The 18,974-nt window shown below is 35.4% G+C and overlaps 2 protein-coding genes across 3 annotated transcripts; both read right to left on the bottom strand.

Moving 5' to 3' along the window:
* Window positions 1-1,548: 1,548 nt before the first annotated feature.
* On the bottom strand, window positions 1,549-7,987 carry LOC117406875 (tumor necrosis factor ligand superfamily member 13B-like). Of its 2 annotated transcripts, none has more exons than XM_034011243.3 (6): window positions 7,621-7,987; window positions 7,331-7,451; window positions 6,405-6,461; window positions 3,658-3,770; window positions 3,417-3,567; window positions 1,549-2,815 (listed from the first exon to the last, which is right to left on the bottom strand). In XM_034011243.3, the coding sequence occupies exons 1-6, from the start codon at window positions 7,873-7,875 to the stop codon at window positions 2,703-2,705; spliced, it is 810 nt and encodes a 269-aa protein (XP_033867134.3). In that variant the 5' UTR covers window positions 7,876-7,987; the 3' UTR covers window positions 1,549-2,702. The 2 variants fall into 2 exon arrangements, with proteins under 2 accessions (XP_033867134.3, XP_033867135.3); XM_034011244.3 differs by having other exon boundaries at window positions 3,658-3,740.
* A 5,998-nt stretch (window positions 7,988-13,985) lies between these two features.
* Window positions 13,986-17,095, bottom strand: LOC117406742 (protein ABHD13). The gene is made up of 2 exons (XM_034011028.3): window positions 16,734-17,095; window positions 13,986-15,146 (listed from the first exon to the last, which is right to left on the bottom strand). Exon 2 carries the CDS (start codon window positions 15,099-15,101, stop codon window positions 14,088-14,090), a length of 1,014 nt encoding a protein of 337 aa, XP_033866919.1. The 5' UTR covers window positions 15,102-15,146; window positions 16,734-17,095; the 3' UTR covers window positions 13,986-14,087.
* Window positions 17,096-18,974: the final 1,879 nt, after the last annotated feature.

Raw genomic sequence — 18,974 nt, 5'->3', positions numbered from 1 at the left:
AACAGAGGGTACATCAGTCAATCAGCGTGGAATGGTTTGTTGTTTTATTTGTTTGTTGATTCAGATAATCATTCTTAACTTTTGTTTACTCGGATACCTGGTATGAGCTATAGTTTCATTTAAAAACACAAGTGTGTGCAATTGTCCATGACCAGCTGCCACTGACTATAAGTCTGTCAGGCTTGTATGGAGCAGCTGCACAGTGATAATTTTAGCTGCTCACTGAACTGTATGGGTGAGGTTTATATATATATATATATATATATATATATATATATATATATATGTGTGTGTGTGTGTGTGTGTGTGTGTGTGTGTGTGTGTATGCTAGTTCATGAAGCAATACTGCACACGTCAGACAGGAAAACCAAGTATAGCACTTGACATATTTTGAATTACTGGTTCCACAATTGTTTTTTGCCGCTGATCATATGCAGTGTCTGCCGGAAGCATCTACTTCATGGTTTCATGAACGCTGAAGTAACTGTGAAAAACAATGTTAGAGCTTCATCTTAGAGCTCCATAGAAGTGTCAAAAAACATCCAGATGCTATGTCGCTCCCAGAGTCATATAAAGTCTCTGAATAGAACATTATGTAGCAATTGCAATAACATGCCATCTATACATGTTAACGTCAGCTCCTCTGAGCGGTGTGTTGGCTATTAGTAAAAACAAGGATGGATCTTATAAAAGCATAGCAAAGTCTAATAAAACATAGTGAAAGCATGATTTGCATAGGTTAGCATTGTAAAGCCACAGAGGTATGGTAAGGCGTATTAAAATCATGGCAAACCATGGTACACTGTGGTAAATGCATAGTATAACCATGGAAAAATTGCAAAATGGCCTTATAAGTCATATGTTGCCTGACATACATTTCCCTTTATGAATATATTTCTGTACAGTACATTAAACATGTATGTTCTTGTGTGCTTTTCAAGGGCATATTCTAGCTGCCATCTAGAGGAACTAAACTCCATTACACCTTACAAAACTATTATTCTGTCCCTGACTAGAATAATAATAATAATAATAATAATAATAATAATAATAATAATAATAATAATAATAATAATAATAATTACATAGCAGTCAGTCACTATTGCTCAGAAGTATCAGTTTAATTTCCTAGGACTACTGCTTTTAAAAAGGATATGAAATTAGTAATTAATAACCAAACATTTGTATGTATTTTACCAATTATTTATATTTTTAGGAAAAGAAATGAAAAAAAGGAGTTTATTGCTTATGTATCTTAATATGTACTTTGTTTCACCCAGCATGCCTTGTTTCTTTCTGTTCCTTGTTTAGATTTTTTTTTTAGGTCAATCATAAACTCCAAATATCTTCATAAAATTTATCATTACAGTTATTTCAAGAAAAGAAAACCTATTTAACTGAAATAATGTTCTAAGCAGTTGAAATAAAAAATACATGACTGTGATTTAAAGGAACATTCATTACCAGGTATAGTATGGTTAAGGTAAAATATCAAGTATTCTTAAACTTACCTCAGTTGTTTAAAAACAAACAAACAAAAAACACTGATCATTTTACAAGTACTTTCTTTACTGACAGGTATTTTACAAAGCATGAACAAATTGTTGTTGTTTTGACTTCATCAGATGTAAATCCAATGTAGCTATAAATGCATATTAAATCTATACGGCACATAAACTGTACAATGTACACAGAGTAGGATAAGCAGACCTTTTTTTGGTGATGATAGTTTTTAATATGATCAGCTGAATATATATTTAAAATACATCTGAAGAAGAGACCTTTGTGGTCTTGAAAGCGAGAGTATTTTTCATACAGGTTTAACTGATCCTATTAAAAGGTACATCTGCAACATACAACGAAACCCATATTTTTATTGTAGAGCCTATCTAGTACTTTGGATCTGGATCATTGGAAACCTGAAAGCTGGGTTAGTCTATATCTAATGAAGTACTTCAATAAAGTGGACCATTCATTATGTAGGTCTCATATAGCAAACATGTATTTTCCCAATGTCGGTTAAAGAAAACTTGTTTGCAGGCATTTCTTTCAGGTAATCTTATAATTGCACTTCAAACCCATTTTACCCCAGCAGTGCCATTGGGGTCAAAGCATTTCACTGGCTGCAAAGCATGTCATGAGGGAAAGTGGCTGGTTGGTTAATAACAAGAAAGAAGCTGTGGAAGGGGCTGAGATGATGACCTAGGCTAGGAAGTGTAACAGGCTACCTGAAAGTAAGCCATGCAAGCTTTCTTTAACCTAGCATAGTATGGTACTTGTTATACTTTTTTTTTAAATGAAAATACATATAAATCTTACAAAACCTACATGGCGAATGGAATGGTGTGACAAGTAAGGGTTTTTTGCAATTATTTCATTATCTATAACCCCTTAAGACTCAAGTCATCTGCACATGGAAAATAAAAGATATATATTTTTAATACCATGCCTGATGTTTTGAACATCCTGTTTGATTTGCTTGTCACCAGTGATGGCACCATGCCAAGTCACTTTCCGAAAAACCATGTGACACAAGTGCTTACACAGCCATTGGGCTTCCTGTTTGTACCAGAAGAAGTTGAGCAGACGCATCCTCACTGAAACAGGTCTCTACAGTGTCAACTACCCTCAATCTACTGAGGCACACCCACAAACAGAGAAGTACGTCTTCGTGCCCACCCATTTGGCTTGACCCACAAAATTCATATAAGCTTTATAGCACCAAAGAATGTTGAATCCCCATCCAGAGATACCACTGCTGACTGCCGAGGTATGAGGAGTTCAATACTATCTCCTTCTTCCAGTTTTGCAATCCCTATTAAAAGAAAAAAAGAAAGAACACAGAATTTAACATTTTAACTGATGAAAATGTTTTAGGCAAGTAGGTAAGCTGCTTCTATACTGACTTCTTAAAAAATGCTGTTAATATTACAAAGCTTATCCATATAGACATAGAAATGTGTTTCTTGAGAAAGCAGGTGTTGCCAAATCCTGAATACTGAATCCTAAAGGTGAGAGTTCAACCTAATCTGGCACCCTGGCCAGTAGGGGTCGCTGTTGTGCTGTGGCTAACCAACTAAAAAAAGTTACAAAGGTCAATGCTTCACTGCCCAAGTGTCCCCAGTCTAGACCTCCTGATCACGTGACTCACTGTTGTCTGTAGCATTGCCCTCTGTGAAAAATATTATATGAATTACCTATTTTATATAACTTGCCATTTATAATCAATCAGGGATACTTTTGGGATACCTTTGAACTTTACCTCTCAGATTTTGAATTCTGTAGCAAGTGCAAACCGCACATAGCTGACATAGTGAAAACAAATGGAGGCTTTTGTGGGGTCACTAAAAAGAGCCATACTTGTAGTATAAAACATATTATTTAGATTAAGCACAATACCAAAAAAAAGTACATACCAGCCGTATAGCAGGTATTGAAAGGAAACTCATCACTCATATTTTGGATACATCGGAATAAATTGACATTTTGTAGTTCATCTCCAACTACGCTTGCCTTTTTCCTTACTATTATGTGCCCCATTGCATAGATTTTATCCTTATAATAAACCTGTAAGAAAAAATAAAATAATATTTGTTGAATTATTGCTTAACTAGTATGTATTATTTTCTTTAAACTGCTGTAAATCTCTTTTCTTACCTGGCTGTACACAAAAAAGTAACCTGTTTCTTTAATAATTATTGCATTGGTTTGCTCTTCCAGGGCAGTGCCTCTTTTAAGACCTGGAAGCCAAGAGATAGCTGTATTTTCACCTGATAAAAACACCAGAGAGATTTTATACAACATTGAGAGGCCATTCACCAGGAAGTAAAATGGAAATGTGAAAAAGAGGCTAAACAAAAAGGGGGCACTAAAACAGTTCATGTTCACGGGAAACCACCTGTAACAGAAATGTATTATTATTATTATTATTATTATTATTTATTAGCAGACACCAGTATCCAGGGCGACTTACAGTTGTTACAAAGTATCACATTACAAAGTATCATATTACAGATAATAGCAGTTATAGAATGCAATCAAATCAGTAGTAAAAGCAAATTCAAATGAGAGAAAATAAAAAATACAGTAAGCAATTCAACTTAAAAATATTTGGTTTTAAGAGTAAATTCCAATCAGAGCAAGTAGTAAGTACAATAAATGAATAAAATAAGAGCAATTACAAAAACCGTGAATAAGGTTACCTTTAAGAGTAAAATCAAGTACAAGATACAGAAAGTATAATTATGTTAGTGTGGAGCAGTTAAGTGCAAGTACAAGATGATTATTATTTGTTTATTCAGCAGACGCCTTTATCCAAGGTGACTTACAGGGACTAGGGCGTGTGAACTATGCATCAGCTGCAGAGTCACTTACAATTACGTCTCACCCGAAAGACAGAGCACAAGGAGGTTAAGTGACTTGCTCAGGGTCACACAATGAGTCAGTGGCTGAGGTGGGATTTGAACCGGGGACCTCCTGGTTACAAGCCCTTTTCTTTAACCACTGGACCACACAGCCTCCTATGATAATGCAAGTGCTGATACAGTTGGGTGCCATATATTCCAGTTTAGTCGGGAGTTGTGAGGTTTATAGATGCTGTCTGAACAGGTGTGTCTTGAGGAGGCGCTGAAAGGTGGTCAGGGACTGAGCATAGAATACAACTGTGTACCAATGATAAAGATCTCATGTCCAAGCAACGTGGAAGTGAAAGGGTTTACTAGACAACACTGTAATGGAACTTAAGTAAGAAAATCAAAATACAGCTGTGTACCAAATAGTAAGATAATCACTCAAAATGTACTATGCAACTGTGACGCAGGACCAAAGCCAGTCTGGATCCAAATGCAGATGAATTGTCCTGTTCAAACCCAACACATCTGTCAAACATAAACTGCATAACTAAAACAATGTGGTCTTGACATTTAAATTCCTGGAAATATTTCAGTAAGCACTTGGCTGCTGTCCAGCAATAACAAGCTACCCCTTACATATCAAGAACCAACCAATCAGTTTGGATATAAAGTGATTAAAACAGTTCACATGCAAGAAGACCAAAGACCATCGTAGAAGCATAAAGGTAAGATTGCTAGCACTTTAAAACACATATTCATATTTTTCATATCTAAGTACCATTGTATTACCTCCCACCAGAACCTCCCACTTACAGCATGATTTTCAAAAGCGGCAAAATAAGAACTAGGTCGCAAAGTGATTTCTAAAAGCTCAAACTTGTAAACCTAAGATGTATACAGTGCTTCCTTGCTATAAGGCTCTCGATTATAACGCACCTCGGATATAATGTCCCCCAATTCCCTATACTTGTGATTCATGAAATATTTCTACAGTAAATACAGTACCGATGCTGAAACTGAAACTGAAAGTCTAACGTCTGTTTCTGTCTCTCCCTTTTGATACAGTATCTGAACTGAAGAAATGCTGTGCTGGCACTTTATAACACAGACATCTTATTCAGCATTTGTTTTATAACTAAAAAAAGATTAGGCCTATTATGTGGTTATCTTTCCTAATGTATTTACTTTTCTCCTGGAGACGAGATGCTTCAGCTTTGCTTCAGCCCCGCTCCAGAAACCAAACCTGGGGCGAGCCCATTCCCTCTTCCCCTCGCCCGACCCGCTCTCCTTCTCGCACTTGGTTTGCTTGTCTGTCGCTTCAAACTGAACTCCCAACCGCCGTTTAGCCAGGCTATTTACACTTTAAAAACTGCTAATTAAAATGATCCACAAGTGGGAATGTTACCTTTTTTTTTCTTTTTGTAAACAATATAGTGTTGATTACATGGTGCTTTATGCATAGTTAATTCACAGAAAGTTACATTTTTGCTTCATTACATGTGGATTATAGAGAGGGAGTTATTTTATTTTGTATTTTAGTCAGATGTGTGTTGTTACGTGTCCTGTGGCGCCCCCCACCCCATCCCCCGTTTATAACGCTTTGGTTATAACACTCACGTTGTGTGTCCCCCGAGTCCCGCTTTATAGCAAGGGAGCACTGTAAATGAATAAACACTTAAGATTAAAATATATATTTTTGTAGGCGTCTGAAAAAAATCTAAAAGAACAGTTAAGGTTAAGACTTACATGTACAGGCAAGTGCATTCAGTCTAAACAATGAAATAGTCCCTGTTTTCTCTTAAAAATAGTTTTAAACACTAAAGACAATGTATTAAGAATAGTGTTTTTGTGGAACTAGTGCTTTGAAGGAACATGTTAAACACAGATCCACTACCCTGTGACTTGAACGATAACACAGTGTGAACAACCGTATACATGAATTAATTCATACATCAGTACAGTTCTGAACATACACTTTGCAAATTAATACATTTTATTATCACTTTGCATATATGAGTGAAACGTAATGTAAAATGAGGGGAAAAAAAGTACCTTTTTGGAAGGTGCCTTTATCTTTGTTTGCGATCATTTGCAAACACGGCTGAAGTACTGGAAAATAAAACAAAGAGTACAAGCCACGTCTGATTAGTTTGTCTTTAACAATTGTGTGTTGATTGAAGTCTTTCAAATCTTAAAAGAAGTAGACAAAGCAACCCTAGCCAATGCTGAAAGCACAGCACAGAAACCAGCAACAAAAGACACAACTAATGTCAAACTGTGAAGAAACAGCAGGAAATGTAGATGTGCACTTTTAACACCCACAGTGTTTATCTCACCACACTGAAAGTCTCTTCCAATAAAGCTCAAACTGTTATTTATGCACAGCAGTTTTCGACCAGCATTTAATATATAAAATATATTCTTTACCATCAGATGTCATATATACTGTATATCACTGAATTTAGATTTCTGCCTAAAGCATAAAGTGAAGTGGTTGCTTAAATGAATCTATACCTTGCCACAGCAGGGTTTCTTAAGAGCATTTTACAGCACCGGGGAATCAGTCTGGGTGGCATCAACTACTTATCCGTGGTTTAGATGGGTGGTTGATGCTCATTAATGAGTTTCACATTTATTAATTTAGCTCCAGTGCAAAGTTGTTTCCACTTTTAGCAAGAAACAATTCAGATGTAGGTAAAAATTATTGGACTGCTAATTTCAAATTTTAAACAATACTATACCTATCAGAATATACACTCACCGCAACTTTCAGAAACAAGTTATGGGTAATATATACAGGCGATGCATTATCTACACAGTATACTCCGGTATCACTATCCTACTGTATATCGTATGCAGTATTGCTATTAGCTTTTTATTCCACTTAGTAGTGCAAACACGTACATAGGGTCCTCATAATCTCTATTAATCGCCAGGTTACAGACATGGTTATGGTTTATAAAAAAAAGAAAACCTACCTGTTTTATCAGTGAGATTATTTGACCTGCGCAGCCTTATTCTGTGATTACCAGGCTTTGCTATAGAGTTTCCTGTCCCGAGGTCCTCCAGTATATCTTCTTCATTTACATACTGCACTCTCTAAAAAGGTGACATAATATAATTTAAGTCTCAAATTAACATAAAATATAACATAATTATGTAAATCAAGAAAAGTATATTCCAATGCAGAATAGTAGCCTAACTACTTGTTCTGCCAGCTACTGACAATTTCTGTACCTATTCTGATAATTTTTTTTAAATAACTCACCTGCTCTTGGTCCCTGTTTGGTTGGGGCATTTCTCCAACAGGATAGGTCAACGATACCAAGTGCTCTTCTCGCTTTTTGAAAACCTCTGTCTTCAAAGTGGCTACTTCTGCTTTTAATGTTATTACGTGGTACAAAGAGACAGCTGACAGAGAAGTAGACATTATTGCTGCAAGTGTCAGAAACAATATCGTGGAGATCAGGTACTTCTGTTGGAGATCAAAGTAAATGTTGAGGTTTTGTTCAGTAGATTTCATTCTGGTTTCAAGCCGAGCTCACAGAAACTGCCCGAAGAATCCAGCTGATCTTTTAATACTGACATCCATTTTTCGTCTAGCTGTAAAAAAAAAAAACAATGCATCCACTGGATTTGGGTTGCTCAGCTGTGCAAATCACTTCCTGTCAGATGGGACTATAACTGCATCTTGAGTGATTTAACTTGTAATTTTGATGTTCCTTTTTTGCTTGATTAATGAACAGCAGTTAAACTATGTTAAAGCAAAACTGTAGGTATACTGTACATTATTATACCTACATTTGCCAACCTAAGATGTAAGTTAATATACATATATATTTTTTATTTTGTTAAAAAATATTTGCTAAGTTGACAGTGCTTTTGCCTAATAGGAACTTATTTTCTATAAGACTGAATGCTATCTCAAATAATAATATTTGCTGTCCCATAGTTTACAATGATTTTGTTTAATGGTGTTATATAAAAAAATAAATGATGGGGTGGGGGATTTCTAATCTCATTGGCGGCGTTTACATGCACGTCATGACAGTTTTCCTCACAACGTGTTTGCCGTACTTTTCAGGAAATGCGTTGCTATGCAGTTCTGATTTAGGAAAAAAATTGTCCGTACCAATGCAGATTATTCAATTCATAGTCATTTAGGGGAGGGGATATTTAAATATTTAAATGAGGGGACGTCCTTTTGCTGTTTCACGATGTATCGCGTGACAACGTCACACAGTCATGACTGTAGAGTCGATTTTCATGTGCATGTAAACAAAGCCATTGTTGCTATCACTCTCTCTTGACTATATATATATATATATATATATATATATATATATATATATATATATATATATATATATATATATAAGGTCATATATATAATGTAATTGTATGTAAAAATAATGTGATATCTTGTAACAATTGTAAGTCGCCCTGGATAAGGGCGTCTGCTAAGAAATAAATAATAATAATAATAATATATATATATAAATATATATTATTTATTTCTTAGCTGACACCCTTATCCAGGGCGACTTACAATTGTTACAATATATCACATTTTTTTTTACATACAATTAGCCATTTATACTGTTGGGTTTTTAGTGGCGCAATCTAGGTAAAGTACCTTACTCAAGGGTACAGCAGCAGTATCCCCACTGGGGATTGAACCCACGAACCTCTGGTCCAGAGCCCTAACCACTACTCCACACTGCTCTGTCTCTGTCTCTCTCTCTGTCTCTCTCTCTGTCTCTCTCTCTCTCTGTCTCTCTCTCTCTCTCTCTCTCTCTCTCTCTCTCTCTCTCTCTCTACTACCGGTCAAAAGTTTTAGAACACCTCCATTTTTCCAGTTTTTTTTTACATTTATGCAGTTTAATGTCTCAATGTACTCTGAAATTAAAGCATAGAACAAATAAACAATTGGAGATAAAAAAGAAATCATGCAATCATTTTGTTTAACAAAAATTAATCTAAATTTTTGACTCATCAAAGTAGCCACCTTTTGCAGATATAACAGCCGAACACACTCGTGGCATTCTTTCTACAATGGAAATCAAATATTGTTCGGAAAGTTCTTCCCAACACTGTTGCAGAAGTTCCCACAAATGTGTTGCACTTGTAGGTTGCTTTGCTTTCACCCTTCTGTCCAGTTCATCCCAAACCAGCTCGATGGGGTTTAAGTCTGGAGACTGTGCAGGCCATTCCATGATTTGAAGCCTACCGTCTTGTTCTTTTCTTCTAAGGTAGTTCTGACATAGCCTGGAGGTATGTTTTGGGTCATTATCTTGCTGTAGGATGAACCCCTGACCAACTAGGCGTATACCAGAGGGTATTGCATGACGCTGCAAAATGCTGTGGTAGCAGTTTTGGTTCAGGGTGCCACTCACTCTGTGCAAGTCACCGACTCTGGATCCAGCAAAAGAGCCCCAGACCATCACGCTTCCTCCTCCATGTTTGACAGTTGGTGTCACACACCGAGGAACCATCCTTTCGCCTACTCGACGACGTACAAAAACCCTGCGTGATTATTATTATTATTATTTATTTCTTAGCAGACGCCCTTATCCAGGGCGACTTACAATTGTTACAATTGATGCTGTTTTGAAGGCAAAGGGTGGTCACACCAAATATTGATTTGATTTAGATTTTTCTTCTGTTCACTCACTTTGCATTTAGTTAATTGATAAATATAATCTATTAACATGTCTATTTTTGAAAGCATTCTTACTTTACAGCATTCTTTCACACCTGCCTAAAACTTTTGCACAGTACTATATATATATATATATATATATATATATATATATATATATATATATATATACATATATCAAGTTTTTCCAAGTAAACAAAATCCACATTTTTGTATTCCTAATTATGATTAACTCCTTTTTTTCCCAGTTATGCAATTCTAACATTTCTTGCAACTTTCAGTTGATACATTTCAAGTAAATCATAAATCATTTTGTCAGTGAATAAAGCAAAACATTTTTTTTAAAGAGTTGATTTTGAAATTCTGTAACCTTTATTTTATTTACCATGTGATGTCTGCTATATCTTCATTAAAAATAAATAAATAAATATAACATTGACGTCAGGAACAGCTGTGGACTGACCTTTTTAAAATCTTGTAATTGTCTCTCAGTTCTGTGTTAGTGACTTTCAGTACAGGCATGAAAACCACAGTACTGTACATTTCACCCTCAAGAAACCTGAAGATGGTGAAAAATACCAAGCATGCTTAAACACCTGCTGCGGTTTTACATCTTATCCATTTACTTCCTTTTAAGATTTTTAAAAAGCGAAGTCCTTTTAACCACAATGCAGCCGTTTTTAACCATAAATGATCGCCTTGTCTGTAAAGCAACATTCCTTGTGTGGTCTCTGCCCTTCTTATGATACTGAGTGGCGTTACTAAAGATATAAACAGAAACCGCTTTTGATGGAAATATCTACAAAGGGTTGTAAACAAATGACTGAAATCAAGGCAAATTGGACAGTTTTGTTTGACCCTTTTGGTGCACTCAGAAGCATGCTTGTGCACAAATGCTTGAATTAAAGTTAGTTTGTAGGGAAGTCTGACTGCTGGAAAGCAAGGTGGATATTTCAAAAGGCAAAAACGGTACTTAAATTAATACTTTTCACCATTTACAGTTTATTTAATTTTTTACCTGTTTCATATCATTTGTTATGTGTTCTGCATAGTCACATATAGTTATTGTAATTTAGATGATTGTTTGCCATGCTTACTAAACTTTTCCAGGAAATGAGACTGAACACAGTACCCCACGCAAATCTGCCACTGGGCCTGAATACAAGAAAAAAAACATTAAAAATGTCTTTCAACTCAAAGATGTGTGTTATTGGATTAATGTCAACAGTTCACATGCTTGCAATATTGTGTGATGACATGCCTATTACACATCTAAAATGTTTCCCTAAAACGTTTTGAAAACTGTAAAAAAAAAAAAAAATGCTGAAAGAAAACCAAGTTGAGAATAGGAAGGCTAATAAATTGAGAAATTGAAACTTGTATTCTATGTCACTGACTGTTTGCTCCCAACCCCTTATCAAAACAGTAATCAGTTCAAACTAAAATAAACTGAATGTATATTACATTTAATACAGCTGTGTATAAGACAATGACATGTTGTATTATCACAAAGCTATTTTTGTTTTTAGAAGTTATCAGGAATATTATGACATAAAATAAACGACTAAGAACGAGGTACAAGGCTACACCAGGGTGCGACATGGCATCTCAACATTGCTTATAAAAAGACTCCTACAGGATACTTTTCTGAAGTGAGTTGAGAAGCATATTAGAGTTGCACAGTGCACTGAAGCCAGTAGTGCTTTTCAGAAGCAATTTTTACTGGAATAGTTTTTAGGTCTTCTCAGCTGCTACAAATATAAGTTCAAGGAAAAGGGAAGTTCCACTTTAAAATTGTATTTTCTATGTTGGTAGTTAGTAGTAGTCGTAGTGATAGTATATGTATTGACTTTTATTAGATATCTCCTGCAGAGCATAGTTTTGGTTTGTTCTTTTTAAGTATGTGGTTTTAAAGGAAAATCAAATAATCCATATAAAAATATATACTGTATATTTTATGTGGGACACTTTTTTGCCTGCTGCTGAATGCCCGATTCCTTAGAAGTCATGACTCAAGATTGGAAGCAGCTGAAAATGACTTTTTATTTTTACAATCCAGGATCATTAAAAGCAACAAAACACTTGTCATATACAATAACACGGAGACCTAGATGATGCTGTACTTGGATAACTGCCTATCTTACTATTAAAAACCTTTATCCCAATTCTATTGACTCAGAAGACAGCATCTTCTTGTACACTTGATTCAATTTCCTACAGTACCTGTACAAAAGATTTTAAGATATATTTTCTAAACATTTTTGGTACCTGAGACAGACACCGTCAAGTCCTTACAACATGAACTCCTCCAAAGTTTGTTTTTTAAAACTCATACCCTATACCTTCATTTTGATCATATTGTCTATTTACAGAGAATTTAAATTACATTGAAGTGTTAAGTGATGGGCATTAACAGCTTTTTTAATTTACCTGAATTACAGTAGACATCTTGCACTGTGTTTAATGTCATGCATATGCTTTCATACTTGTATTTATTTACTGGGAATGCATCTGGTGCCAGTTAATGATAAATCTGATATTTATAACATAACAAAATATTTGTAAACTATGAAACAGCAGTACTGCCTGAATAGACCATTTTAATAATTTATTGCATGTAACAGTACAGCAAATAGAAAGTGTGACAGGTGTATTAAAAAAATACACCATTATGATTTCAAAAATTATGAAAAATTATGATTTCAATGCAGTGAAAGAGCTCTTGTGTTAGCATACATACAGTACATAATTTATGGTGACTGACCATAAATACAAAGAGGCAATAACAATGAAAGTTAGTTATTTTTGTTAGAATATACGACACAATGGAAATCCCTAAACTTCAATCCAAACCAGAAGTAAAGAACAATGCTACACACATTCAGAATACACGATACTGTAAATTTAAAGGGGCGTATTGGATGTTTGTTTGTAATTCTGCCAGGCTGTTTTATTAAATTATATATATATATATATATATATATATATATATATATATATTGTTACTTAATAAGAATAAGTGTGCATGCCACTACAAACCAACACAGATATGCAATTTCAATGCTGAGTGTAATGGAATAAATAATGTTTACTTATTTTTTTTTTTTTTAAATACAGCCGTAATATTTAAATTGCTTAACTTTCGTTTGTAGTTTACTTAACTACTTACTAAGCACTGGGTGTATACAGGACTCAAAGTTCAGATGAGGGACTAGGTGGCACATTTTGAAAATAAAAAATGTCAGCAATCATGAAAAAAATATATACTGTGTATATATAATTATGAAGCTTCATCAATATCACAAGATGAATATTGTGGTTGAATGAACACAGAATAAGGAAGTTTCTGTAAGGCTACAATTCACATTCAAAACAGCTCATATTATAGTATGTACATAAATTACTTGCACGTACTACCAAACCTGTCGGCAAACTTGTATGCACTTTAGAGCACAGCAAGAATATACTTGCTAATTGCATTCATCATGTCAAATTTATGATCAACTGATTTTAGGATGGAAGGAGTAATTAAGATTAGATGTGTTTCTTTGAGCCACGTACAGTAACTTAATCACAACTGTAAAAAAAACTATAACTTTTTTTGGAAAACAGAAAAGAAAATCTGTGCAAAATTATTCATGAAATACATAATATTTTGTTTTAATGGCTTAATACATATTTTGTATGGTTTTATTCCCTGGAAGACGTGCAGAGAATTATTATGTCTACTGATATTAGTATAAAAATGATGTTAATATCAGAAAGATCAAGCAATATTTTAGCAAGGTAAGCATTTGAGCCAACATAATGTCATTTAAAAACACATTTTTAGCAAATCATGAAAGCTTTAGTAATATTTGTATGTGTTGTTTAATAAAATAACTGTTCTTGAAAGAAACCTCTTGAAAAATCTTTTCAAATCAGAAAGGAACACTCATGCATTCACCTTAGAGAAGAAAAATGAAGATCCATAAATAGCAGTTTGAGTTTAATCTCACCCCCATAAAATACACATAAAAAGTTACATTCTGTTACCACTTTTCACAAAACGATGCATTATCAGAAAGCCCAATTCATATAATTGTTACATTTGACACTGCTATCGTTGTTTCTTCATGAGAATGGTTTTGTATAAGTTCTTTAATGAATTGTTCAATGGCTGTGAAGTATCCTTGGCACTGCCAGGTGTCGTTGTGAGTGCCATCTGGAAATATGGCAAACCTCTTAGTCCGGGACGGAGAAAGTTCATACAGCTGCTTCATCATGACTGGTGGAATCAGCTGGTCAGACAGTCCGGAGATGAAAAGTGAAGGCATCCTGCACTGTGCAATTTTCTTGTAGGACAGGAATTTGTTTTTGTAGCACCAGAGTGGAAGATATTTCATTGGAAAGAAAGAAAACAAAGTACTGGCCATGTGGGGGATGCTAAGAAATGTATTTTCTACCATTATGGCAGAGATCCGATGGGGATTTTCAGATGCCAGATGGACAGCTACTGCTCCTCCTAATGAGCGGCCAAACAGAATGATTTTAGTTTTATCTATGTCTGGTCTGGTCATGACATAGTCCAGCACAGCTTCGGAATCTAAATACAGCCCATCTTCACTTGCTTCACCTTCACTTTTGCCATAACCTCTGTAATCAACCAGTATTACGTTCACCTTCAAGTTGACCAGCATTAACAGTGCATTGGGTATGCGGTGACCAATGTTGCCAGCATTCCCGTGGAAGTAGATAACGGTGGGTGAAAATGCTGGATTGTCACCAGTGTACCTAAGAAGAATGAGATTAAGACGTACACCGTCTTTGGTTTTTACAAAGATGTTTTCATGTGGGATCCCAGTAGGCACAGGAACATACAAGCGAGAAGAGGAAGGCTGATCGGGAAAATACAGCAGCACGTCTTGGAATTTGTACAATATACCTGCTACCGAAGCAAGTATCAGTGCAAGTAACATAAAGCCACCATACAGATGAAAAGTTAAAATCAGAGCCAGCAGTGAGATGCGGCACAGCCCCCAGGACCACGACGCCAAATTTAACAACCACTTTTGAGCAATGGTCCACAACCTCCATGACTTTTCCATTGTAGTTTCTTTTTCAGAAGAATAACCTTTTACAGCATGTGTGTTCTGAAAAAAATAGACAAAAACAAAACAAGAACAAAACCTTAAAAAGGTACATTTAATGCGAAAGCACTTGCATTTAAGATTATGTCTGATGCGGTAATATTCTTTAAACCCAAGCGACTAACAGTTTAAGATGTGACAGGGCACATTTTATCATAAGATTGCTTGGTTAAAACAATGACATTTTATAAAATCTTATTTACAAATACACACTTAAATTATATAACTGTGATATCAACCTTGGATGCTCTCGAAGTCAATTGGAACTGTGTATTAAAGAAGAAGTTTTTTTTTTAATTGAGGAAAAGGTACATGCATTAAGAAGTTACAGCATCACCTTCTACTGGTTAAATTACGGTATTATTAATAAAGTATTTGACCAGGGATGTGGGATACACACACAAATGAAAATCCTAATTAGTCAATTATCTAAACTGATATTTCAGCCTTATTTCTTTCATTTCTGAAACTAAATGCATACAATATTTGATTAGGTCAACTTCAGGCCACTCTCAATCTTTGCAAAAGCTGATATTTTTTCTTTCAGTCTTACACAAAATTATACAAAGGCAACCCCAGGATACTTCAATCTCTGGATCAGTCATACAGCCTGAGGGCCACGTGCAGCCCTTAGTGACACAGGGCGCAAACTTCAGGTAATGTGTACATTAAGTCTAGTTTGAACGTTTGCTAATCTTTCTACCTCCACCTTTTGTGATCAACATATGATTGCCAAAGAAGCAGTCTAAGTCAGGATGCAGTCACTTTTGTAATAAGAAAGTGTAAAAATGAAGAGGATAAATCATGTATCTCCAACATTTTTTGTAGTTAATAGTGTAGCTCCCTCCAAATAATCAGTAAGGATTAGTGCCCTATACCTTCATTATGATCAAAAGGCTTAATCATATTAACAATATATTGGTTAAACGTCAGAATTCATATGGTATGGTTTTGTAGACGTGCATTGTGTAAAACATGAAGGTAATTTTTTTTATATACTGTAATTTATCTTAATTTGTAAACATAACTATTTGCAAAAACTGGAAATATAAAACAGACTAAATGAACAAACAAGCAACATCACCTTGTATTAGGATACTGTTAATTTCAGTTTTAGATTATAATTGCAATTTTATTGGGGGAAGGAGGGGTTAGTAATTCAACTGCAATGTAAGTAATTGACTCAAGGGTCTATTTCATCGCAAAAACTGTGTTAGGAATCAGGCCGTTTTGCATTTAAGTGTTTTGATTTGATAACTACTAGCTCGGCCTCGTTATGACAGCAAGCCATACACCGGATTATCTTTGTGAGGCCATTTTTTAAGAACTGGTTTTCATTCAAAGGGTGTAGGGTGATCTCCAAAAACAAAATAATGCTTGGATTCACTATTATATTACTGCAGAGCACGAATCAACATACTGTTAATATTCACCCCAACAATACCTGCTGCAGAGATGTCACACAGCTGTCAGTTTTGTGTGTGATTTGCAGTGCTGTATTGTACTGTAGGTCGTCTTTCTAGTATTGTACTAGCAATGTTGAAAACAGCATTTTTATGTATATACACCGAGATAATGTTGGGTACTCACTTATTTCTCATCCTCCCGAAGACTGCGATTGTCGCCCCACAGAATATTAAATATATATGGTTTGATTTTGTGACTCTCCTGAGTTGTGTTTCTACGCGAGATGCTGCTTCCTGACACTCACGGCTACCGCAGTGAGCCTTGAAACTGTTCCGAGTGACAACAAATATGCACTGAACTAACTATAAGAAACTCAGACAAACACATAAAACCTGCAATTTTATTGTAACAATCGTGTGCGGCCTGTAGTTTTCTTATTTTAGTTCTATTTTCTATGTTTTCTTTTCTTTAAAGTGTGTATTTGTGTATGTTTTACTGATGATGTTGTTCTCTGTTCCAGGGGGTTCAATTAAGTGGACGGTTTCCTGGTGCTTCAACACGACGACGGAAGTGTTTCCGTCTTTGAAGCAACTTGTCAAATCAAAATAATCCCAGGTGCAGATACTATAATATAGCTTGTGATTTGACCGGTGTCTACTGTTTATTTTCTTAAAAATACATTCATATTTTTTTGCTTGTTTTTTTTTTTTTTTGGTATGTTTTTGGGGTTTTGCTTACTTTTTAGGTTTGATAATCTTAAGAGTTCATACATATAAAAATATGTTAGTGAAAAACGAGAAAATTCTAAACAAGACAGGTAGCCATTTATTCTCGTATGTATTAACAAGAAAGCTACTCCACCCCCACAGAACGAATGTGAGGCTATTCTCCACTCCCCCCCTAACTGTTTTATGCACACAAAACTTGATTAAGTATCTCAACAAATATTAACCCCTTCTCTGCTGAGGCCTGTGTAACAGGCATTTTTTGAATTTGGGACTGGTTTACATCAAAATTACTCTATGTTCCTTTTCAGGTACCCCTTGCAAACTTTCTCTCTCTCTCTCTCTCTCTCTCTCTCTCTCTCTCTCTCTCTCTATTAGTCAGACTGAAGTTTCTATTGGTGCCAAGTTTTTGTGGTTTATTTGGACATGTGGACTTTTAAAATATTGGATGTGCCTGTGCCTATGTGGAAATCTTTTCACATAGGCACAGGCACAGGTCCAAATTGCAGAAGGATTATGGGTAACACCCCATTGACGCACAAGGTCATGTTACCCATTTATAAAATTAAGATAAAGATTTTATAAATGGGTAACATGACCTTGTGCGTCAATGGGATGTTACCCATAATCCTTCTGCAATTTGGACCTGTGAATCTAACAGCTGTTATTCCACTATTAAAAAGACAGTGTTTCTGGATTGCCCCGAGTGTCCTGAATTCATTGAGTGGTTCTGCGTTTTCTTGCTCCATAAACACTGACATTAACAGCTGTACAGTAGGCGCGACCAGCAGAGTTAAAAAGTCACATTGTGACATGATTTGAGTGGAATGAAGACGGCTGGTCTTAGGATACTCTAGACAAACTCAAAACCCAGGTAAGGCAGTTTAGAGCAGCAGAACCCAGAACCACTCAGAATGACTGCAAACACAGTAGAATAACAAAGTCATTTAAAAAAAAACAATGATAATTACATTTGAAGCTACTTTCTTTTCAAATAAAAACTATAAAAAGAAGACTTGTTTAATGTCTCCCAAGTATGCTGCAATATTTTACATTGTTATTTTTATTTTAAAGATACTCGTCATTTCTCTGAATGGCTGCAGCAGTGTAATCAGTGTCCTTGCCTCAGACTACAGTTGCATCTCAAGTTCCTTTTGCTCATCTGTGTTCAACTTTAGAAAAAATACAGAAAGCCAGACCAAAACCAGAGAAAACAAAACATTTTAAAGACTTTCTGGAGTCTTGGAGAAAGTTCCATGAGGCTCTTTATGAGAAAGCTTCAAATATCACAGACTCATTCTACCCAGCAATGTGTCTCATTCTCCCCCAATTATAAAGGGAGAGAATGACATATGGGATCAAGGAAATATGTTTGCGAAGCTGTACATAGAAGTTTTAGATCTACCAAAAGATGGAGGGGATGCAAACAAGCTTCTGAACTATAGAACTCCTACAACCTCACAGGGAGACGCTGGGGACTTTGCTGTTGTTGCATACTTTGTTCTTAAGTTCAGGTGCCTAGCTCAAGGAAAGTTAAAAATACAACAGATCAATGATTTATTGGATTCTGTTGCCAATAATAATGCTAGCAAAAGAAAAGACTTGGTAAAAAAGAGCCTGTTACAGCTAATAACTAAGAGTTCTGCCCTGGAACAAAAGTGGCTTATCCATATGATTCTTAAAGACATGAAATTGGGCA

This window comes from Acipenser ruthenus, chromosome 8 (genome assembly GCF_902713425.1).
Source record: "Acipenser ruthenus chromosome 8, fAciRut3.2 maternal haplotype, whole genome shotgun sequence".
In the NCBI taxonomy this organism is placed as follows: Eukaryota; Metazoa; Chordata; class Actinopteri; order Acipenseriformes; family Acipenseridae; genus Acipenser; species Acipenser ruthenus.
This window is presented reverse-complemented; position numbering and strand designations above follow the sequence as displayed.